Below are 23,507 nucleotides of genomic sequence, written 5' to 3'. Positions count from 1 at the left end.
CCCCCCCTAAGGCAGGCCCAGTGCCGAAGTGCGGAGCGGGAGCGAGACCCCCCCTCAGCTCGCCCCGCGCGGCCCGGGCCGTCGGGGCCACTGAGAGGAGGCGGAGCCCAGCGGGCACCTGTACGCCAGCACCCCTCAGCGCCCGCCCTGAGCGGCGGAGTAACCACCCAATAGCATCTCGAGGAGGAGAGGCGGGAGACCCGGCCCTCCAATAGCCCTCGGTGGGCGGGGCACCGAGAGCCAATAGGGGCGGGTGTTGTTTTAAACTGGCTGCGCTGCCGGAAGCGGGCAGGTGGGGATGTGCGGGTGGTGGCGGAGCGCGCTGGGTGAGTGCGGAGCCGGGCGGGCGGGCTGCTGACGGCCGGGCTCGCGCTGCCGCCTCGCGCGCGGGACCCTTCCCGCGCCGGGTCCCAGCAGGGTCACCTCAGCCCCGGGCCTCCCTCCCCTCAGCGCCGCCACCTCTGCGCGCTCGGCGAGGGGGTCCGTGAGGCGGGGGGGTTGCCTCAGGTGTCCCCGGGGGTTTCTCTGCTCTGAGCGTTTCCGTGCTGCTCACCTGAGGTCCTCTGAGGTGCCGGAGCCCTGAGGCACCCCGGTCACTGGGGCGCTCCCTGCTGGGCTGTAAAGGTACAGTGTGTATCGGGAGCTGGGCCTTTTTTGGCCAAATTCGCTACTTCTTGTGCTAGTTGAGTTGTTTCAGACTTCTGTAGTTCTTATCAGCCCTATGCAGTTTTAATTGATTCTTGCAGTACTGATTGTAGTGTCTCAGTTGTCCTTGAAGCTCTTTTGCTGTTTTCCAAATAGAATATTTATATGTTCTCACAGGTATATAATGCTTTTTTTTTTTTTTTTTTTTTTTTTTTTTTTTTTTTAAAAAAGCAGATAGGCCTAACGTTGGTTTCTCTCTTGTGAGAGCAATTCCTAGTGAATCTGCTGAATCCTGATAGCGATCAACAAAGTTACTTTTATGGGCATGTGTTTTCAGTGAGCGTGTTAACATTACCTTGAATAAATAACAGTTAACAGCACAACTGACAACATCCTGCTTTTCTTGCCTCGTGTCTGAAGTCAAAGCAATAATCTTGGAAGACCATTATAGCCTTGCAACATTAACTTTCTATTTGCTATCTTGAAAGAAGCAAATATGCTTCTTCTCAAATAAGGATGCTTTCAGTGCTTCTTTCTTCTACTTAGCTGTTGGGTTTTGCTTTATGTTGATTTCTCTCTCTCCCACTCCCAAGTCTGTAAGATGCCTGCCACCCCATGACCGTACCACGTTTTCTTCAGGACACGAAGCATGCTGAGAGTTGCTGTAGATGAGGTAGGGAGGATGAGATTAATAAACGTAAATACGTAAGTGATGGTTGCAGTCTTTCCATCACAGGAAATTAAGCTTAAAAATCTAAGACAGGCCAGACTGGGTCAGATCCAAAGCTGGTATAGACTGGTGTCCTGTCTCTGTAAGTGTCTAGCAGGACATCTCTAGAGAAGAGGAAATGAGCAGAGCAAGTATGTATGATTCTTTGAAGTATTTCCTCCAGCAACTTGTAACTTAGACTTCTTGTGAGTAAGGAGTGGGAAATGGATTTTCTTGCCCAAAAAGGATTCCTAGGTGATTCCTTACAAAAGGAAACCAAAGAATTGTGGAAGCTAAAAATAATAAATAGTCTCTGTGTAAGAGGACGAAGTCTGGGAATGACTATGGGTCTGCAGAGCTGTGTCAGAGGAGAACAGTTACTCTTGAGAAACTGGGGGAAAGGCTGTCCTGTTCCACCCCTTGTAAATGTTCCCAACGTGTAGTGTGCTGCCAGATGTTTACTGTTGTTTCTCCTGGGAGCTGTGCAGTGGACTAAACAGAGTAAAATGCCTGAGGAAGAAAACAGGAAGCCAAAAATAAGTTATTTTAAATCTTACCTCATCAGACTTGGCAATGGCATGCCCCTTTTGTGTTATTTTCTGTTTTCATAAGTGTTCTAGTTTGCATTGCTACCTCGTGAAGTGAAGACTCTTCACCTTGGTAAGGTTACGAACCCTAGTTTAGTTATGAATTGTCTTTATACTGAACAACTGGAAAGGTGACGGAATATAGATCCATCTCTTCTCTCTCATATTTACCTAACTTTCAGAAAGGTACAACAGTAAATTAAAAGCATGCGTTCAAGGACGAAACATGTTCTGGAACAGGTCCTCTGAGTCCTAAGAGGAAATCCCACCTAATGCCTGTATATGGTATTGCTTTACCCAACAGTTCCACATATATGCGCTTCTGAACTTCTATATATTTCATGTTGAGAAGCTACAATTAAAATCACTAAAATGAGCTATCACCTGTACCCTCTGGGAAGTTTCAGATGGAAATACAAGTCTTGAAATGTTAGGCCTATCCATTTACTTAAAATAATATTGCTGTTCCTGAAAAATCTAACTTGTTTCACAGCTCTGATTTAGTTAAAACTGCTTTCTTACACGTATGCTGTTGCTTCTCTGGATTGCTTCACGTACTGCTTTTTTCTTTTTGTCAAATTAATCTTTCCTGTTCAGTCCTTCTCTGGAAGTCACTGGGCTCTGTCCCATTGCTTTTGAAGAGGTTGTAAGCTCACGATCGATGTGATTAATACGACACACAGGAGTGTGCTAGACAGCAGAAGTACAAAATGAAACCAGTAAAATGCTTTAAAATACAAAACAGCTGTCATGCTTTCATGGGTGGGAGGTGTAATAAAAAAGAAGTAGGTTACTTTTAACATAATCAAACACCTCTTAATTTCAACGTTTATTTTGAAGCTCGGTATAAAAATCTCATTCTGCTACTGAAAGAATATGCATTCAGTCTTACTCTTTTATGGACATTTGAGGGATATAGTCCTCAGTTGCCTTTAAACAAATGCAAAAGCAGTAGTAAAGTAATTTCAGATGTCAGAGTTATTGTTGTGGTGCATAAAACAATCAGAATCCAGTGATTAATGATCTTGAGCTGTCTTTTCGACTCACCCAAAGAACAGTTTTAGATCAGCTGATAAGCAATTGAGATTGCTGTGGTAACTGGCAGATGTTATTTATGATGCTTCATTTGCAAAAACAAAATATGTAGCAAATGGCTTCATTTTTCAAAGACTGCTACTGGGAGACCGTAAGGGTAAAATGGTTTTATGCCAAATTGTGAACTGATTGCTTCTAATCAACCAGATGATGGTAGAACCCTATGAAAGGAGCAAACAATCTATCATGTTTTGGTCTCCTGATAGTGCCTCTAAACACTACTGTGTACTGGCAGGTATCCACTCAGGCTTTTAACAGGTTGTTAAAGCTAGTAAAACAATATGTGTATGGTCTAACTGAGTACAGTAGCACAGAATAAGAAGTGTTAGTTACTTCAATGTCATTTCCAAATCAGCAGTGCCATTTGGAGCAGAACGCTTAATTACAGGATGTTTGTAACTCTTGTCAAGCTAGCTTGTGTGTATTAGGCATAAGTTAGATAGCAGACTAAAAACATATTACAGAAATAGGAGATCGTTGCCATCATTTCACGCTTGGTAACTGTCAGCTTATTGACTAGGAATAATAAAGCTGGTTTTTATAGAAGCACATTATCTGGAGTGCACTAAGTTTTTGACGTCTCTACCTTATGATAAACTATTTCTCCATTCTGTAGACCTTGTTATATTGGACAGAATGCATATTCTGACTTGAATTGTGTTCGGAAAGAAAACCAGAAGGTATTTGTTGTGCCATATCCTAGCCTTTTTTAGTTGAACTCTTTAATTAACAGGGAAAAAAAAAAACTGCTAAACCTCCTCTGCATATCTAAGGATAATCCTGAAAGTGTGCTTTCTGCTGAAATGAAGCTAGAAAGTCAGTTTTTGATCAAGCTTTGGACCTGCTATGGGATAAAGTTGCAAGTGTAGAAGCCAGTGCTGACCTAAGCTTTTTAAATCTTACTCCTCTCAATATGTGGGAGACTGTCCTGAATGATCAGAAGGCTGAGCTGAGCACGTCTGCTTTGTAAAGCAGCTCTGTGCAATAGGCTTATCTCGTGCCTGTGGTTGCAGCACCCTCTTAATGTGAGTATGGACTTGAAAGAATGACACCTGTATGAAGACTTCTGATTAAATGTTTCTGTTCTCATCTCTATTGCTGCTCTGTCTACTGTAACTAACAATAGAAGTGCTTTATTTTACAGTCTAAGCTTCATGTAAGGTAAAAGACTAATGAGGTAATTGGAGTGATATCAAAAAAACTAAAAGAATCAAAGTTGAGTAACTGAGGCGAGACTACAGTAAGAAACCTAGTTGCTGAAATCTTCATTTGTGTTCAACTATTTAGTCAAAGAAGGATTTTTGAAGACTGCTTTTCTTCTTGAATGAAAAGTGATTTTCAAGAGAATTTTTTAACAATGCAGAACAATGAAAAGTACACAGTGGTAATCCAGAACAATCTTCCCACTCCATATGAGTTGTGGTATAAAATTATATTATTTCTTCAGAAGCCTATTATTTTCTCTATGGCAGAACGAGTGAGACCTCAGTCTATTAATTACCGTTACGTCATTAGTGGAACAATGTTTCTTGAGAAATCTTTCTTAAAGAAAGTTTTATATTTTGTCAAAGGCTTAAAGCAGCAAAACAAAACCCAAAGCTAATGTAGTTCAGAAGTCAAAGGATGGCTGTTGGGCTTCCATCTTGAATTTGTGTTGTTTTTGTGTTGATGACGATAACATACTGAAACTAGTTTTTCAGTAAGCTTGGACAATAGTCACTATTCTGTCTTGTAGCTCTCTACAGAAGCATTAAGATTTCTCAGTGCAATCTGATGTCTACTCTAGGACAGTCTCAACCTTATATTACAGGTTTGCAGCAGGGCTTTCTGTTTGGAGAAAAGTATAATGGAGCAGTAGTGACACAATCTTTGTAAATATGCTCTCTTAGAAGCATTTCAGTTATGAAGGAAGTTGATCAAACACAGAGCAGTATGTGGCTTCTCAGTTAACCTGCTGCTCTTCTTGGTTTCAGCAGGAAGCGGTGTGTGTGTGGCCGTGTAGCAGGCACAGGAATCATGCTGCTAAACAGCAGCAGGGCACAGAGATCCAGGCCAATCCGCATCGTGTCCTCTCTTGTCTTAAAAGCAGCTGTGGCCCTGCAGTCAGGCACTGGGGTAACACTTGTCATGTTTTTCTGTCTTTCTCAGCTCTGTCCTAAAACGTTGTAGCTATTACTTCATCACCTGGTTGCTGGAAATGTGGATATTTTGCGTTATCTAAGGTTTTTCCCTAAATTGTACATAACTGTGGAGTGACTTAGGTTCAGACTGGGAGGAGACAAAGGAGTTTCCTTTTAGTTATTTTAGGATTTTCTTTTAGTTATGCTTCAGCAGACAGCCTCTCTGGTTCTTTTCCTCTTGATGTTTGTTAATTGTCTCATTTTGGCATATCTAAATTTAAGCCTGACTTAAAATACTTTACTACTTAATATTTTAAGCTTAACATCCAACCCTGGGTATAAAGACGAGGCAGGTGCTGCAAATACACTGTCAACTTTGATCAAAGAAGATACTGAAACACATTATTTGCCTCTTTTGTCAAATTAAATGTCACTGCTGTAGTAAGGGCTAGCTGTGCTTTTTAGCTGGCATAAAAATGTGAGTTAAAAAAAAGGTTGGATTGTTTGTATGTGACCTACAAACATTTAATCTTGTTTCAAGGCCAGTAGGTGGAGCCCAAGGTAAATAATAATTTTGATATGTGGAGTTATTAAAAGCACAAATGAAAATTATTGAACTGTAATAACACCAGGCAGGGTTGATAAGGTGAGAGACAGATGCTTCTGCCAGAGCAGTAGTACCAAAGGATAATGATGGGTTCTAGAAAGGTTTTCGAAGTGTTGAGAAAATGTTCGTATCTCCAGAGAACTGTGATGGGGGTTGGGTGTGTTTTTTTTTTTTTTTTAAAAAAAAAAAAGCTGCCAAATGAGTTTGTGAGCAACGGTTTTTATGTAAGCCTTTTGTTGGCTGATAGCTTTACAGAAGCAGCTGGGATCTCCTTTGAGCTGTGTTTCTGAAATAGCCTGGCAAAGCTTAATAAAAACCAAAAATCCTGTTCAGTGTCTGTATGACCTATGCAATAAGTTATGTAAACAGTAACCTCTGAGATTTGCACAATTCAGGAAAGGCAGGTGACTATCCTTAATGGTAGCTTGGCCTAAAGTATGTTTTCTTTACAGCTTTAGGAATGTCTTTGATCAGGCTTTTTCAGCTTCTGCAACAGTTGTTTATTTTCATTATAAGGGAAGTATTTTGCCTTAATTAAGACCTGAAAAACGTAGTGCTACCTTATTGTTAATGAGCAGATAATTACGTGAGTCTTATGTATTGTTATTGCTCTAGGTTTTGTCAATATTTTCCTGATGGTTGTTCCCTTAGTACAATTCTGAATTAGCCAAGAATCGTGTTTAAACAATAGATTTTTTTAGAAGTAGAAAACTGTTTATTGAAACAAATGCACTTTTGATGTCCTGATTTATCTATTTTAATTGAAAGCTATTAGTGTGAACATTGCAATGTTTAAGCTTCAGCATAGAGTCAAGGTTCTATTTTTATAACTTGCAGTGTAATAGATGATCTTTATTTTCCTTGTAGGCTATTACAGAATGACCTTGCACTGAGCATTTGTTGAAGAAACAGGACTTAATCATCATTCTTCAATGTGCATCCTGCTGTTCAAATTTGACCCCCGACCAGTTTCAAAAAATGCATACAGGTAAAGATGGTATAAAAAATTACAGAAACGTGTGTGTTAACCATTTCTTCTTGTACCCTGTGTTTGAATTGTAGATTCAAAAGTCAGTATTAGGTATTCAATTATGCTTGGGTAATGTCGAACTTCGTGACTTTCTTCATTGGAGTGCTTCCTGTTACACTTTGAAAACCCTTTGTTTTGCAACTGTCAGAAGGCTTGGGCTATAGTCACAGACATCTTGATGGTGGTCTATAATGTTATGTAGGATGCAGCATTTAAAAATTATAATCCAGAGTTTCAAAGTCCTGCAGTTGTAGCAATAAGGTTCAGAAAAAGATGCAATTTCTTCTTGTAGTTTAGAAATTTCTAGTGCTTTTGTATTGAAGCCAATAATTTGAATTTGGCCTGCAGAGTACCAGGTAGCCAGTGGAGCAGAAGTATTACACAGTTGTTAGTCTGCTTCACATGCTATTTTTAATTTATGTATACACTGTGCAGTTCTGATTAGTGGTCCAGTTCTGTAACCTAATAGACAAATACATTGAGTCCAAAAGATGCTCAAAATGAGACCATATTGCTTGTGTAGTTTCTGGTTAACCTTGCCTCCTCCCAACAACAATACCTTCTTCACTGTATAGTTCACTGCTCTGTTCAGTATTAAATAATGGCTACTCACCACACCATGTTGCACTCCAGTTTTGACAGAACAAGCTTGTGAATAGGCACAACTGTGTTCAAAAATACAGAAAGGTGTAGTCAAGATATCCACGTAGTTATTTGTCTGTCAGTTCCCTTTTGGGACAAGGGATACCTGAAGATTTTCGGTTATTGTCTTAAAATTAAATGTGTTTCAAAAAATGCTCAGTTTGAAAACAAACAGTGGGATTTGAAATCCTGTATCAATGTAAAACAAGCTAGTACTGCAAATTTGGAATTGAAGAGCTGTTAGTAAATGTCCTAGCAACACCCTCCATGTCCCACACAAATCTGGCTGCAGTTAAAATTTTAGCTAATAAACTATCTGATTATATGGCACCTTTAGCTGAAACCTTAAGTCAAAACAAGTATTCATGCTTCCAGGTACTTTTAAATGAATACACTGATGTCATCCAGCGAGTTTCACTAACATTAAACTTCCCCTAACAATTTTGTCCCATTAGAGACCTTAATCTTTAAAGCTTATATCCAATGTTAGTGTCTTAAAGCACATTCAGTAGATAATGGAAAGAGTACTTCAGGCTAGTAGGAAGACTCACATTCTGTTTTCTGTGTTTTTGCATACTGTATAGGTTCTGTATTACTTTGTGACACAGAAGTGTCAGTATTCTTCCAGAAACTTACAGAATCAGTATGCTTTGTGTTTTTCATTTACTTGTTTTTTCTGCCCTTTTGTATTGAGCAAAGGATGCCATTCTATAGAAAGAAAGGATTGAGAACCAAAGCTTCGGTTGTCCATAGCGTGCATTCCTTTCTGTCTGGAATCTGCCTGAAAAGGGTTTCTTTGATGGAAATGGTACTGAACTAATACATCAATTTATTTGGTATGACTTTCTTTGTATCGCTAATTAGCAAAAAAAAAAAAAAAAAATCAATTTAATGCCTCTGGGGAAAATCCTTTGGATTTAAATTATAGTTGTTTGCCAAGTGAAATTTGTATTTTATTTAAAAGTAAAACTCTGAGTAGTTTGCTTGCAACTTTAGCCTTTGAGTCAAGTTGCATTGCATTTGAAATTTTGATTCATAACAGGAAACAAATTGCCCTCAGTGTCAAAATAGGAAAACGTTGTGTTGGCCCAAATTCAGGTATTTAGTAGTCTTTTTGGTTTCTAGAAAAGTACGTTGGCCACTTCTCGTGAGTACCTAATTAAGCAAAAAGCTTACAGATCATCTTTTTAATACATTTATGAACCTGTCTTTCTGTACGCTTGACACTTGATTTTTCTACCCTTTGTGCTCTCTATAGGCCTATCTGTAGTGAAGTTTAGTGTTGTAACAGATGTTTTACTGTAGTCTATTATTATTGTCAAAGGTAACATGCTGCCATTATATTGTTTCAAACTATGCTGTGTGCATCTTAGGAATAAAATACATTTCAAGCTTCAAAGCTATAATCAGTCCTTTTTATGGAACTGAATTGTATTGTAGGAAATTGCGTTAATGGAGTCATCTCTCATGTTTTCATCTCTACCTCAACATTTAAATAAATCTTAATAAATAAATTCTGATACAGTTGAATTATTTCAGCTATAAAAATATCTAAGTCTTTTCTAATCTATTAGATAATGAGGGTCACTTAATAGTATTTCTTTTTAGTATGATTAAGTTCCATAGAATACAAAATGAAGATGTTTTGAATACACAATCCTGTGTACTAGTCTTTTGAGCTTTAGGATCTGTGTATTTGAGATGGGGAATATTACACAGAATCACAGAATTTTCTAGGTTGGAAGAGACCTCAAGATCATCGAGTCCAACCTCTGACCTAACGCTAGCAGTCCCCACTAAACCATATCCCTAAGCTCTACATCTAAACGTCTTTTGAAGACTTATTCTAGCACACTGGGAAACTTTCACTTTTTCTTGCTATTTAGGTTCTATAAACTGTTTTCATGTTTGGGGTTATTGAAGGCGAAAATCCAATTGGAGCTTCAAGAAATAAGAACTGATACAGTTCAAACTAAGATAGAGATGTTTAAGTGAAATCTGGGGAAATAAGGCGCTTGCTGTAAAGGGAGGATATTAAGCAAGATGATAAATTGAAACTAGCTGAAAAATCTATAGATCAAAGACTGGAATCGGGTGGAAGAGGGAAGAAATAATGCCAGACTGAACTGAATGTTGTGATTATTTGGCATTGGAAGGGTAAAATACATACTCTGCTTTCCAAAAGGTGATGTCTTTGGGTGAAGTACTAAGTACCTGCCTTACAGTAAGGATGGCACTGAAGTACCAGCTGCCTTTTCTCTGTAGCTAATTATAACTGTTTCTGCAGCATCACTAGTGCGCATCTGACAACTCATGGTCATGTTGCACAACATTATATGAATGAAGAATTGGCAGGAAAAGTCTCAAAATCTATGAAAAATGTCAGTACCTTTGAATGCTGAATAACAAAATGGATTCATGTGCTATGGCTTGAAAAATAGTGAGAAGTATGTGGTTCAGTTTACAGCTGCAAACTTGGCTTCTGCTGCATAAATGTAATTGACGTGCAGGTGTTAAGAGGAACAGATAGTGAAGAAGATGCTGAGGTTATAGAAAATTAGTTAAGGAAATCTGCATGTTTCTGAAAGATGGCGTTTTGCTAAAATTAAATATTAAGTAATATGGCTGGAGAGAATGGAGAACATTAGGGGAACAAATCTCACACACGTTCTTCAGGCAAGCTTCCTCTAAGCCTGTGAGTTTAGATTTTTTTTTTTAAGTTGTAACTTTGCATACTAATGTGTTTTAAGATTAAATTAAGATCTTAACAGTTGCAAGGCAAGAGATTGCTTTCAATTCTGTTCTTTGAAAATATCGGACTCATTCATGTAACAAGATTATCTTGAGATCTTTCACAAGTCTGAGAGAAAGCTGTTGTCAGCTGTGATTCAACTTTATCAGAGTGATAAAGGTGAGATGGTAAGGTAAAGGATAGTTTCATACTTAGAATGAGCTAATGCTGTGGCAAGGGTTAGCTCCTGTCTGTACTGTGAAGTTGCTATTTCTAAGTAATAGTATTTCACTACTCTTGTGTTCTACAGACTTATTCTAGCAGCTAATAGAGATGAATTTTACAACAGACCATCCAAATCTGCAGATTTTTGGGACAGCAGCAATGAGATCCTTAGTGGTATGTACCTAAAACAAGAAGTTTAGTTTTGATACAGTTTATAAGGGGATTAAAGCCTGGATTTTTGTTATGGTGGGGTGGGTGGGTTGCATTGCTAAGAAATATGAGTCTCCCTTATACTTCTGGGGAAACCATGTCATGACTTGGGAAGAAGGTGAGTTGTGCTGTTATTGTCTCATTTGTGTTTTGATATCATGTGGCTTTTTTGTTCTCAGTTTTATGTTCTTTGACTGCAGTCCAAGCAGTGAAATGGAAATACATTAAATTAGTTTGTCCCTCACAATTTAGCTTTGTCAGATACACTGAAATACTTATGTAAAAATAGATGGAATTATTCTACAGACTCACTGTTTCTAATACTGACTTGAAATCGTTAAACCAAACCTGAAGGAAATATTTTTTTCTGACTTCTTATCAGTTAGTGATTTATAGGCTACAGAATAGTTTGTTATTAATCCATTGGCTTATTAGATTTCTGTGTACAGTCAGTTTAACAAAATGCTGTCAGTTGTCTGGTTTTCCATAGTAGGGAATCTCGGTTTTTTAAGTAGAATCAATATTTCTCCCTTTTTTCAAACAGAAGTGAAGCTCTAGAAGACACAGCATTTTTTGCATCCAAGTTTTGGCTTTGCAAACACTGTTTGCTGATGTTGTGTGTTATTAGTGTTGGCAGGGAGGCATGTGAGGATAAATTACTCCCACTGCACTGCAAAACTGAAGTTCTGGCTGACATTCCAATTTCATGCCAGATATTCTGGATGCTGCTTCCCCTGCTACATAGCAGTTCAAAAGAGAACATCAAAACAAAATTATCCTGAAAACTGAAGGGCCCTGAGTTTTTGCCTGTTATACCTTTCTCAGATGTGACTGTATTTGGTGTAAGAAACTAGTTCTCCGTATTCTCCATTCAGTGGGCTTATCTCTGGAGAGTCTGTTAAAACATTCTGAGTTACTAATGCTATCTCAAATGAGAGCATCAATTTGAACCAAAAAAAAGCAAACAAAAAATAATAACTCTTTGTGACTTAATGGAAGATTTTATAAGCTTAAAAACAGTATAGGAAAACAGCAATTGCATATGTTTATCATTGGGTATTTGTCTTTTATTTTTTTTCTCTTGTGTGCCTTTCAGTTAAGGTAGAGAACATTAATAAAATATTGTGTAAAAAATGTGACAGCTAAAACTTGATATTGAAGTTTTGGCTACTGAAGAAAGGAAGGAGTTCCTGAATAAGGATCCGAAACTTTTATTCTAATTAAAGTTCTATTATGGAATGATTCAGAATTAAAACATTTCCAACAACAAGCATGGTATATCAAACCAGTTTTCTTTTTTCCATTAAACACCTGTTGTTTAACATAAGCTTGCTGCAAATAGGTAGTGTTTTTCTTACCTTCTTCTGTGCAGAGAGGTTTGGATGTAGGCTTCATTTTTGCAGCACCAGGTCTTCCTTCCTCCCCTGCAAAATTGCTGTTACCTGAGTACAGAATTTTCAGTTGTCTAATTTACTCTAAATTATTCTGGTTATTTCCGATGTTTAACATGCAAACAACATTAATCTTCTGAGACTTGATTTTGAAGTAAGAAATTCTGAGTCTACTTAGTTTTATATGGATTTTATAGCTTAAAATTTTGCTTTTACACTTGATTTACTTATTCTCTCTCATCTATTTCAGCAACAAGGAAAATAATTCTTAGCCCACAATTGGGTATGTGTAATGTAAATGGGCTTACTTTACCTGTAGTAGTCCACAAAGACAGTTTTGTACCTACTGCATTTTCATATAGCCTGATCAAGACTGGATTTGCGTTAAGATGTTTTTAATTAACACCGATTTTTGAAAATGAATGTAATCTAACTCATACTTATTTTACCAGGTCTGGATATGGAGGAAGGAAAAGAAGGTGGGACGTGGCTGGGGATCAGTAAGAAAGGCAAGATGGCAGCCCTGACAAACTACATGCAGCCAAAGACTGACAAAAATGCAAAAGGAAGAGGTATGAAAGAAATGGGAAAAAAGCATACAAGCAAATCCTGGTGTCCCAATTAAATCAAGTTACAATCTTAATTTCAAGTTACATTACGTTAACATTTTCAAGTTAAAATCAAGTTACAATATTAATTTTACAATAATATTTTTGTTATTATTATTACAATATTAATTTTAACCATTTTATTAGGCTATAAAGTGATATGTGCTTTAAACAGAATTTATGAACAAGTTTGAGTCCCTGTGCAGGGAACTTGACTTATATAATGATATTCTAATCAAGCAGGCAAAAAATAAAACAAGATTAAGTGGAAACATTCAGACAAGAAATATAGTGCCAACTGTCTTCTCTTAAAATGATTATTCTAGTTAACAGTTGGAACAACTAGACAAGAGTGAAGCTAGATTTAGATTACACTAGGCTTTTTAAATGTGTGTGCTCTTTAGATAAGAGCTAAGTTAGGGAAACAATGCAACTTGCGTTACGGTAGAGGCTAGTCTAAAAGATTCCTTCTCACACGATGAATTGGAGCGGCAGAAGTAAAAGGAGAAACTCCTCTGGGAAAGCACTTCTAAAAGTAAGAATCATTCTGCTTCTAACTGCTATATGATATGCAATGGTGAAACATCATATATAGAGAAATGAATGAATCGTGTCATCGATACTTTATTTTAATGTCATATATAAAATGAAGTTATAGTAAAGAGCTTATTTGAGAGAGAAGGAGAAGAAAGGCACATCCAGCAGTTAGAAAATATGAACAGAGTTAGTAAATATGAACTCTGTAGAAATGAGCAGTTGATTGAGTTCTTCAGAATAGATGTCAAGCTCTTAATTTGAATAAGGTACGATGCTGTAAGGCTTTTAAAGGTGTTTAGATTTTTTTCCCCACTGTTGTAATCTCTTGGTGGTAGAAATACTATATATTGTTACTTGTTTTACCAAGTCTGACAGAGAAGTGAGTTTACATGTTCAAGTTGCTCCATGTACTTCTTTCTTAGGTGCTCTTGTAACTAACTTCTTGACTTCAGATCTGGACAGTTACTCTTACTTGAAGAAAGTTTCAGTAGAAGGACATCTTTACAATGGATTTAACTTAATAGCAGCTGACTTCAAGTAAGTCTACAAACACCATGGTTGTTCAAATTCCAAAGGAGAAAGATAATAGTACAAATACTTGTTAGCACAGAAGTGTAACAATATAGAATCTCCTTACAAGCTAAAGGGAGAGCTCTTTGTCTTACTAGTAGGCAGGTAAGAGCCTATTGTTATTCCTGTCATAATTCCTTTTTTTAATCTTTTAAATACTGGAGGTGCATCTTGTATACTAATCATTGCTTGATGCAAAATGTTTTAATTCTTTTTCCTAGTGGTCCATAATTAGTCTTTTCCCTGAAGGTTATGTGTGCCTTCTTTGAGAAGGCAAAACCTTGGCTCCATAATGTCTCTGAAATATAGATGCTTCTGTTTAATTATAAAACTCCTTATCCTCACTCCACGATTTTTCAACTACCAAACTCTTGATCAAAGATTTGGTTTGTACTTATGCCTACCTTATGCTATAGGGTTTTTGACTTGTAGATAAATAAAGAACAAACAAAAATACTACATTAGGAAAATGCCAAGGAATCTTACCCAAAAATTTGGATATCACATGGCTGCAAGTGGACCTAAAATTTACTTCTGCCAGAAAGTAAATAGTGGTGAGCCTCTTAGGATACAATAGTCAAACAAAAGAGTTGATGGCAAAATGTTAATTTGCTGTGATGAGCTATCCATTTTTTTAAACCCCTACCAGTACGTAAGTGTCCAGTTATTTAAAACACAAGGGTTTTCTTTTCAATAAGCCTGCCTGCTTTCTGTGCAGCCGTTCTGAATTATATTACTGTTATGTTTAAAAATGATAATATTAACGTTTGACAATGGTAATAATAAAGTTTTTCAGAGTAGGAGAGTAATATAATGCATTGATTAATCCCTGGGCTGTGGTATCATAGTAGTAACAGTGATGAGAAAAAACATCTTGCTGTGTTTGAAGGCTGCAAGAAATTAGCACGTAATCAAATATAGAAGCTGGTGGCTTTTCAAGGAGAAATTCTTGTTTGTTTTTCAGTACCACCAAAGGAGATGTAATTTGCTACTATGGAAACAAAGGAGAGCCAGAACCCATTTTCCTAAATCCTGGTAGGTTTGCTTCAGAAGAGTCTGATTATGACTTTCTGTTACTTTAACAGAGTCAGAATATAGCTGTATTGCTCTAGTAATTTGGCTATGTAAGCATTGTCTTCACTAACTTTGTTTGTATTCTTTAAAAATGTCCTTAAAGTCATTTAAATATTTGCTAAAGCATGTCAGTAAAGAATTAATATTTCATAAAAAGCTTCTATCCATATCAGTGTGCCCACCTCCACTGCAATTACTGGCATTTTACTTAAGGAATTATGATTGAAGGACAGAGGTCTGTCTTGAGGAATGGGATTTTTAAAGATTTGTGGGTTTGACCCAAACTTTTCTTACCTTGCACTATTAAAAGCATAGTGTGATTGTGCTCACCTAGTGACGGTTGGCTTTAAAACAAATTTTCATCTTTATCAGGTAAACTGATTTAAAATATTTAAAATCTAGTCCTTTGCTAGTCAGTTACATAGAATAATACTCCAAATTCATTGCCAATTTAAGTACTGAATATTAGCCTAGAAGAATGCTAAAGCACAGCCAAATGTGATGCTGCTTGCCATGGGCTTTAGTATGTATATAGATCATATGTAGCTGGTAGTCCACAGCCATTGGACTTCATTTTATTATTGTTTCTAATTCTTATCATATAACCTCCTTATTACATATTTCATTAATTTCATGACACTTAAAGCTTGGAGGGTTGGAGTTCCTTTGTAGAAATGAACAATATTGTTATTGAGAGTTATTTTGTGCTTAGATTGTGTAATACCCTAAAGTTTATATTATTGTTGTGATATGGGCAGGGAAGTTTTGATATTTGACACAACAGTGGATGCTGTGTTAATAAGTGTAGAAAATCACAAATTCATCCAATTTTAGTAAATGTAAAGTACTGATGCTCTTGGGTATTTTGTTTTCTTCTATTAAAACTGTCAGAAGTAGTGGCCTAAAACAGTTGCTGAGAAAAGGTTAAGTTCTTTTTATTAAGAGTGACACACACAGGCAACTAATTTGTTTGTGTCTATTTTGTTTTTTGTATGTATTTATAGGAATATATGGATTGAGTAATTCTTTGTTGGATACACCATGGAAGAAACTTCAGTATGGGAAGCAGCTTTTCACAGAAGTGATCAAGAGAAGTCAAGACCTTGCCAGAGAAGACTTGGTGCAGGAGCTTCTTACAGTGATGAATAATCAAGAGCCGTAAGAAAATAATACTGAGTTTGTTCAAAATGCAATGTGACCAATGTAAAAGCTGCATAGAAACTATTTTGAGTGTAAAAAGAAAAAAAAAAAAACAAAAAACTTATATTAATTGACTTATATCTGGGGATTGAAGGGCAAAGTTTTGTCTCTCCAGAGACTGAATTTTTACAGTGTTTACAACAGAAACAGTAAATGCTGCAGTTACTGTCTTGCTGCTCATAGATGGTACACTGAGTTCTCTGAGCTGCTATCCTTAATAAGAAATGCAATTTTTTAAGGGAAAATGAGTGCAAAACAAAGGATGTGTATGTTGCTTGCCATGGGGTTTGTGGAGGCTTACTGTAGGTTCAGGTTCTTGCTACACACTACACCCTTGTATATATGAGCCTGTTTGTGTTAATATCTGCTAGCTACTCTGCGTTGTTACCCTGAGTAGACACTGAAGGCCAAGAAACCAACTGTTTTCAAATAGAACTAATTGTCTTCCTCAAAAGAGCACTTATTATACGCTAAATAGGGGAAGGAACTGAGTATTTGCATAGTGTAGCTTTAGGCCTCTAGTCAAGGATGCTCTCTGAGGTGAGTTTGAGAATCTGAGTAAGGTTCCTCCATTCACCATTGGCTCCACAGCAAACCTGAGCCTCTGAGTTAGGTATCTAGAAGTAAATGATAATGTTTGAATGTCCAGACATGAAAATGGGTAAAGGAGGTACTGTGGTCTAAATTTGTATCCTTGATCACTGTCCAGTAACTTGCATGTCTAGCTTTCCTTTCTATCTAGAAGGAGACTTGTGTTGAAGTCAAGCTGATTCTGTTATATAGAACTAGTGTCCTAACCTTAAACTGATTTTTATGCAAACACTCCTTTGTGGAATTTTTAGCACTATGGAGTATGTGTTTACTTACAAACCTAGACATCTGAACAATGAGTAGTAATTGAAAGTCTGCTAAATGATCTTACTTTATTTGATATCACATCAAGTGATTTTTTCCAGAAATTGTTAGCCTGTACCTTTCACTAGTTTAAAAAAGTCAAAATAATCTTCCCTTAATGTTCAACATTCCAATATGATCTTATCTGAAATTATCTTATTATAGAGTGGAAATACTTATGGAAATCAATATTTAAGATGAAGTCTGTAATCTTTCCAAAGCACATGTTGAGAATGATTTTTTTTTTTAATAAATTTGAACATATTTATATGCAATAGCTTTGAACATTTGTAAAATACCTTACTGCTTGTTTTTTATGATCACTGATACAGAAATTAAGCGGTTGACTTACTCTTAGAATTCCGTTCCTTCATCCTAGATGCAGGTTTTTGTCCCTCACCTCCCTTCTCCTGCTTTAACCCTGGCTTTGACTATTCTGAGAGAAGTATTGCAACTCCTTCTGTCCTTAAAACTGCTTTTGGCCATTAAGCTTGAGACTGGGTGTAGTATACAAGAACTGCTAGTGGTGGAGTATGAGATAGAAGCTGTCAGTTCGCACAGGCTCAAGTCCCATGCTATACGCGTTCTCCATTGCATCATGGAATGCTCCAGCCACATGCCCACTATAGGAGTGAGCAGAGCTTAGTTCTGTCTTCATACTGGAATTGCACCTATTCTTGCTTTTCCCTCAAACAGACACCCCCAGCTCCTTTTTTCCACCAGAACAAAGAAAATGAGACCAATTTGGTGTAAAAGCCATGATGAATTGCTTAGTCTCATCTACAGAGGGGGATGAGCTCTGAAAATGGGGTTGAATTGATCCATGTGTTTTGTTCTGCCTTCTTCCCTAGTTCTTCCCTAGCATTCGCTGTACAGCTGATTAGGCTGTTAAATTTAGCCAGAGAATACTGGGTCTCACTTTAAGAGAATACCTGCAACTGGGTCTGTGCTAGGAGGCACAAGTGTGATACTCTTGATGGAAGAGGCTTAAAAATCAAACCTGTTGCAGTGATAGTTAAAATGAACTGCAATTAAATTGAGATCTTTAGTTATTGAACTAGGAAGCTGTAGTTATGGCTAATATGAGAATAATCTGTTGATATGAATGGGAAGTCAGGGATATGGGGTTGCTGCAATAACCTTTTGTGGCCTTAGCAACTCCTCTGTGGGATGCAGGCAGTTATTCAGTTAAAATAAATGAAGCTTGATATTCTTCCAAGTTAAGTTACTAAGTGTCTTTCAATTTTCGATAGGAATATATATCAAGAGATTATATACAAAGCTCACCTTTGCATTCTACTGCATCTTCACAAATTTTAGTGTAAGGGTTCTCATGGGTATCTTCCAGGTATTCCATACAAAAGAAAAAAGCAGAGAGGTCTCTGTTCAACACAAAGAACTTTGAAGGCTCAGTGGAAAACGCATGTTTGTGACACGCCTCAAATGGCTTGGTCATTAATGTTTTAATTGAGACCGTAGGGGAAACTAAAATACACAAAGACAATGAAAGAACAATAATGAAAGTGAGAAACGTGTCAAGATATGAGAATATTTAAGTGAGACAAAAGTTTTAGACTTCAGATATCTTTTGGAAGGAGCTGACAAGCTGTTCTATATTTTTCTGTTCATTTAATTTCAAACACAGTTCACACTTCTCTCCTTTTTGATCTTACTTTTATTTGCCAGCCACACAGTAAACACACATCTTAGTGCAAGAGAGGTGAGTGCATGGGAGAATTAAAATAGATATCTATATTTTTTACTGCTTTACAACTTTTTCAGTCAATTACCTGACCCTGCGATTGAAGACCAAGGGAAGGAGTACATACGTCCTATATTGAACAAGTATGCAGCTGTATGTGTTCGTTGCCCAGGTTATGGAACAAGGTAAAATTTCATAATCCAATATAAATGTGTACTGAATCACAGCATATCAAATCAAAATCATGCTGTCATCAATTTTAACTGTGTAGTGACTGCTCTAAACTTATTCAGATATTACATGTACAAGGAAGCACTTTACTAAATTACAATATTCTGATCTCTTAAATATGCTACTGATCAATACTTTAAGTACATGGTATGATTCATTGTTGGTGGGAATGGAGTTATGAAGATACAACTTCAGTTTGTCCAAAACAAGATAATGCAGTTTTTCTAAATGGGAGAATTTTACCATCCAGTTTCTTTTTGCTAATATTTTTGAAGTTAATGTTTGCTCATTTCCATTATTCTGCATACTATATAGCAGCCCTTCCTACCATATGGGCCTTCTTTTTTTTCATATTTCTTTCACTACTTTCTCCCGTATCATCTCAAATGCGCAGAATTAGTCTAAGCTGCAAGTGTTGTGAAGTCATATGCAAACTGCAAGAACGTTTCACACTTCCCCAGGCAGCTTGACAGCTACCTTTGTCATCTCGGATTGTCCTGTTTCAGGGAACGCTACCATCTTCTAACTGCCACTTGAGTATTGTCGACTGAGCTCCTGGCTCCCTGGCGTAGTAACAGATCTGACCACCTCTGGTTTTGATCTAAACAAAACATGAAAAGCTTCAAAATCATTTTTTAGCATAAAAATAAAATTATCTATGCCTGAGCAATTGCAGAACCTATTTCTCTTCCAAGAGACAGAATGGTGTCATCTGTGCAGCTAAGCAAGTTAGAAGTTTCTTCAGGAATATCCTTGTTCTATCCAGCTGCCACTTCCAAACAATGAAGAACTATTACTCTTTTTTGAAAGGATATGTATTTCCATTTCCCATAACTGGTGCTTCAGTTTTTACTGGGTTTCTTATTTCTGCTCAGACTGTCTACAGAAGGTGCAAGAAGGATAATATAATGTCTTGTATTTATTCTCAGTATCTTGTCTTCATTCTGAGAGGGACAAAATCAAAGGTCAACCCAGTTGCTGCTTGTAGGGAATGCCTGCTCTAAGACTACCAATGACTTTTTCAGATTCTCTGGTTTAGTCAGCCATAGCATTTCCACCGTATAGATATAAATTGATAATCAGAGCGCTCATTTCAGTATGTATTTTAAGCTGGTATTTCTGATGGTAAAAACTGAGTCTCTATAAAAGGAATGTCAAGAACACTTAAATATGAAATAATGAACACTTCAAATGCTAAAGAAGCATTTTCCTACACTTGTACTACAGGTTGTAGTATAACTGTTTCAAAGGAAACAGGATTATTACTGGGATATCTCTTGAAATACTGACATTTTTCTTGTGAATTAGCACTATATTTCAAGTCTTCCCTGCTGCTATAATTGTATGCTCACTTATCTTTCCCTTAGTAACACTGCTTAGTGATTAGAGACTGTTAATTAGGGCTCATGGTGTTCTTCTGAGGGTGTTGAGCATTTCATATGAGTGAACAGCTGTGAAATGATTTGGAAGACCACCACATCAGGGTGGTGGGATAACTCATACTTCCAGTCAGTGATCTCCCTGGCTGGATACCACAGTGTCCACGGAGAAATGTTGTCAGCATACGTGAAAAAAATCTGCTGACAAAGTAGTACAGATGCATGAATGGAATGTGCTTTTCATGAAAACTAATGTCCTCTTCAGAAGATTCCTACAGAAATAAGAGCTTTTGTGATCATAACAATGTGACCATAACAATGATATTTAAATTGTAATGGACAATTCATTTGGAATGAAAGAACGGAAGAGTACTGTTGATACGAGTAAGAAAAACTTAGGCTACTTCTGACTCAAACATACTTGGCACATAAGGAAAAAAAAAGGCTTTTTTAATCATGCTTGTCAGCTGCTGCAGCTGCAACAGGGAATCAGAGCAATGGAATGTAGGAAGAAGGGTCTGAAAATAACTATTTCAACTTGTCGGTGAATTCTGACCTGCTTGTGTGGTGATGATGTGGTCAAGAGAAAAATGAATTAAAACCTTTAGGGGTGGGGGATGGAACCCTACAAATTTACAGAATTGGGTATAAGGCTTAACCTTCTACATTTGTTGTTTCAGGACTAACACGGTTGTTCTTATTGATTCAGAAGGACATGTTACTTTCACAGAGCGCAACCTGGTCAATGCAGATGTCAGCCAGTGGGAAACAAGCACCTATGAATTCGAACTGCACACATAACAACTTTCCATTTGAATGCATTGTAATAAAAGCAATGCGAGAACAAGCTGTTAAGCTCCAGTAAATGTTTTCCACCAGCCTCCAGAAGCCGAAAATAGCAAGAAAAACAAAAGTTTAAATAAACTGGTAGCATACCCTATTAAAGTCACAAATCCTTTGCATAAACCCAACAGTTCTTATATTAAGTTGCAACTTATTTAAAAATTTGTATCTGACTGTGTGGCTTTCTATTTTAGCTTCTAAGCTTAAAAAAATTATAAAAACAATGGAAAGTGTAAACATAATACTTCTGGGTGTGATCCAGTGTCTTGCTTGCATACCATGAATTTATTTTGATTTCAGTTGGTGCTGAAAATGCATGCAGCTTCTTGGAGAATCTGACTCAAGCTAACTTTTCCAATCTAAATTCTGTTTAAAACTTAGTTTTTATTTGCACATAGAGTATAAAGGAAATCAGCTACAGTTCCATTTCTGTTCACAGACACTTCTAATTTCTTTGTGCGCAAATACAACCATATCGCGTGATGCCTGAAACCAATGTCTGGAAGTCATAGAACATAAGTGCAGAAGGGATCATGAGGCTTATATCACCTGCCTCCAGGGCAAGGCTGTCTTTGGCCAAGAAAAAATGATTATTTTTTTTTTTAGGATGTGTTTAATATTAAACATGCTTTCAGTTCAGAGAAGGGGAAAAGTTTGCTGCTTGTATTGTTTCTACCAAACTTTTCTTTCCCTTCATTATAAAAGATTAAGATTGTGTAGCTGATACCAATGTGCATTAAATAAATCTTTGTAGCATTAAGTGCATCAGTAACATCTAAACTTTTCAGCAGTGCTGTGGTGCACTGTTCTGCCTGGGGAAGGCAAAGCAGTGGGGGGATTCTTTTTTGGTTTCTTATAAATAGTACAGCTATCTTAATTCTTAGTGGATCTTAAATCTAAAACTTGATTTGAGAGTCATGAAGTGTTTGAACTTAACTTCTTCTACAGTTCTATTCATTGAAACCTCTTTAAAAAAAAACAAAAAAGCAAACTGACTTGTTTATCTTTGAAAGGAATAAAATTATCTGTATGGCGACATTATTGTTTTTTCTTCCCCAGCAGGCATGTAAAGAGCTCTCAAACTGAATATGAAGTTTACTTATATCATCTATTTTGTACATGTGCAATTTTGCCTTCACTTCTTTATTGGTGTAATATATCAAAACTTGGAATGACTGCTCATATATTTTTAGTAAAATAGCTCTATTGTAAGGGTGATGTTACTGCAGTTTTATATTGCTGAAGAAGTTGGATATTAAGATGTGCTTTGTGTTTCCTAACAGCTGTGAATTAAAAAGCTATTTAAATGCATGGTTTTCAATTATTCAGTGCCAGTGGTAGGTGACGGAAGGATTTTAGCTGATCTGAAGATATATTAAAATCTTAAGTCATTTTGCTGCTATTGGTGTTCTGATTTTATTTACTTTGAATGCTGAATATTAAGTTAATAATGGATCACTGGTATTTTTTCCTTCTATATGCTTCATGTAATTTTTAACCACCTCTTGGTTATTAATTATGTACTAGCAACATTTCTGATACCATTTACAAAGGTGTGCAACTTTTCTGTACTCAAGGATGTGTGAACTTCAAACAAAAAACACTGTGCAAGTGTAATGGTGTGGTGGTTTTACAGTGCTGGGCAGCTAAACCCCACAACCACTCTCTCACTCCCCCTCCTTTAGATGAGGAGGGGGAGAAGTAAAGCAAAGAACAACTCACGGGTTGAGATAAGAATAATTTAATTAAAGGGAAATAATTGTAATAATTAAATAAAGACTACCATGAACTAAACAATTTAACTAAGGGGAAATAAAAGGTAAAGGGGAAAAAGGGAGGGGGAAAAAGGAAAAAATAAAAAGAAGGGAGGAAAACAAACAAAATAAATGAAAGCTATATGGAAGTGCAGAGGAAAGAAATTACTCTCTACTTCCCACAAATGAGTGATGATTGACCACGTCCTTGAAGCAAGGTCTCAACGCACGCAGCCGGTGTTCGAGAGGAGGACCGACATCTTCTCAACGAGAGCCCACCCCTCCCCTCTTCTTCCTGTTTCCACCTTTTATTGCTGAGTGTGACACCACATTGTATGGAATATCCCTTTGATTAGTTTAGGTCAGCTGCCCTAGTGATGTTTCTCTCCTCACTTTTTGCCCACCCCCTAGGAGGGTTAGAGAAAGGCCCAATGCTGTGCCACTGCTGCTCAGCAGTAGACACAACACTGGTGTGATAACACTGCTGTTCCAGCTACAAGTAATGAGTACGGCACTGTATGGGCTGCTGCCGGGAAAGTTAACATTCCAGCCAGACCCAGTAGAAATGGAAACTAGGACATGGAGGAAGTGGTTAGCTGAAACCAGGATGCAGAGGAAGCTATAAATTAGACTTTGCGTACTGTGAAAGGCCTTTGTTAGATTTCTGATTGCCAAGAGATACCAAAATAAAATTCATTCAATAATTTCTTTTTTATTTGCGTA

The 23,507-nt window shown here is 37.2% G+C and overlaps 1 protein-coding gene across 3 annotated transcripts; it reads left to right on the top strand.

Moving 5' to 3' along the window:
* The first annotated feature begins 225 nt into the window (after positions 1–225).
* Positions 226–22,432, top strand: TANGO2 (transport and golgi organization 2 homolog). 3 transcript variants are annotated; one of them, XM_084538975.1, is made up of 10 exons: positions 291–326; positions 5,010–5,151; positions 6,631–6,751; positions 10,477–10,565; positions 12,445–12,564; positions 13,560–13,674; positions 14,672–14,742; positions 15,786–15,939; positions 18,658–18,762; positions 20,868–22,432. In XM_084538975.1, exons 3-10 carry the CDS (start codon positions 6,696–6,698, stop codon positions 20,986–20,988), a joined length of 831 nt encoding a protein of 276 aa, XP_084395101.1. In that variant the 5' UTR covers positions 291–326; positions 5,010–5,151; positions 6,631–6,695; the 3' UTR covers positions 20,989–22,432. The 3 variants fall into 3 exon arrangements, with proteins under 3 accessions (XP_084395100.1, XP_084395101.1, XP_084395102.1); XM_084538974.1 differs by lacking the exon at positions 5,010–5,151 and having other exon boundaries at positions 226–326; XM_084538976.1 differs by lacking the exons at positions 291–326; positions 5,010–5,151 and adding an exon at positions 383–624.
* Positions 22,433–23,507: the final 1,075 nt, after the last annotated feature.

The sequence above is a fragment of the Aythya ferina genome (genome assembly GCF_964211825.1).
Source record: "Aythya ferina genome assembly, chromosome: 17".
NCBI lineage: Eukaryota > Metazoa > Chordata > Aves > Anseriformes > Anatidae > Aythya > Aythya ferina.
The sequence above is the reverse complement of the archived record's forward strand: the minus strand, read 5'-3'. Positions and strand labels throughout refer to the sequence as shown.

Bases quoted from the DNA above. Each gene is read 5' to 3' on its own strand.
- TANGO2 (XM_084538974.1), top strand. From the start codon at position 6,696: ATGTGCATCCTGCTGTTCAAATTTGACCCCCGACCAGTTTCAAAAAAT. The intron at 12,565-13,559 runs GTATGAAAGAAA...CTTCTTTCTTAG, and splicing joins CAAAAATGCAAAAGGAAGAG to GTGCTCTTGTAACTAACTTC. The intron at 14,743-15,785 runs GTAGGTTTGCTT...ATGTATTTATAG, and splicing joins ACCCATTTTCCTAAATCCTG to GAATATATGGATTGAGTAAT.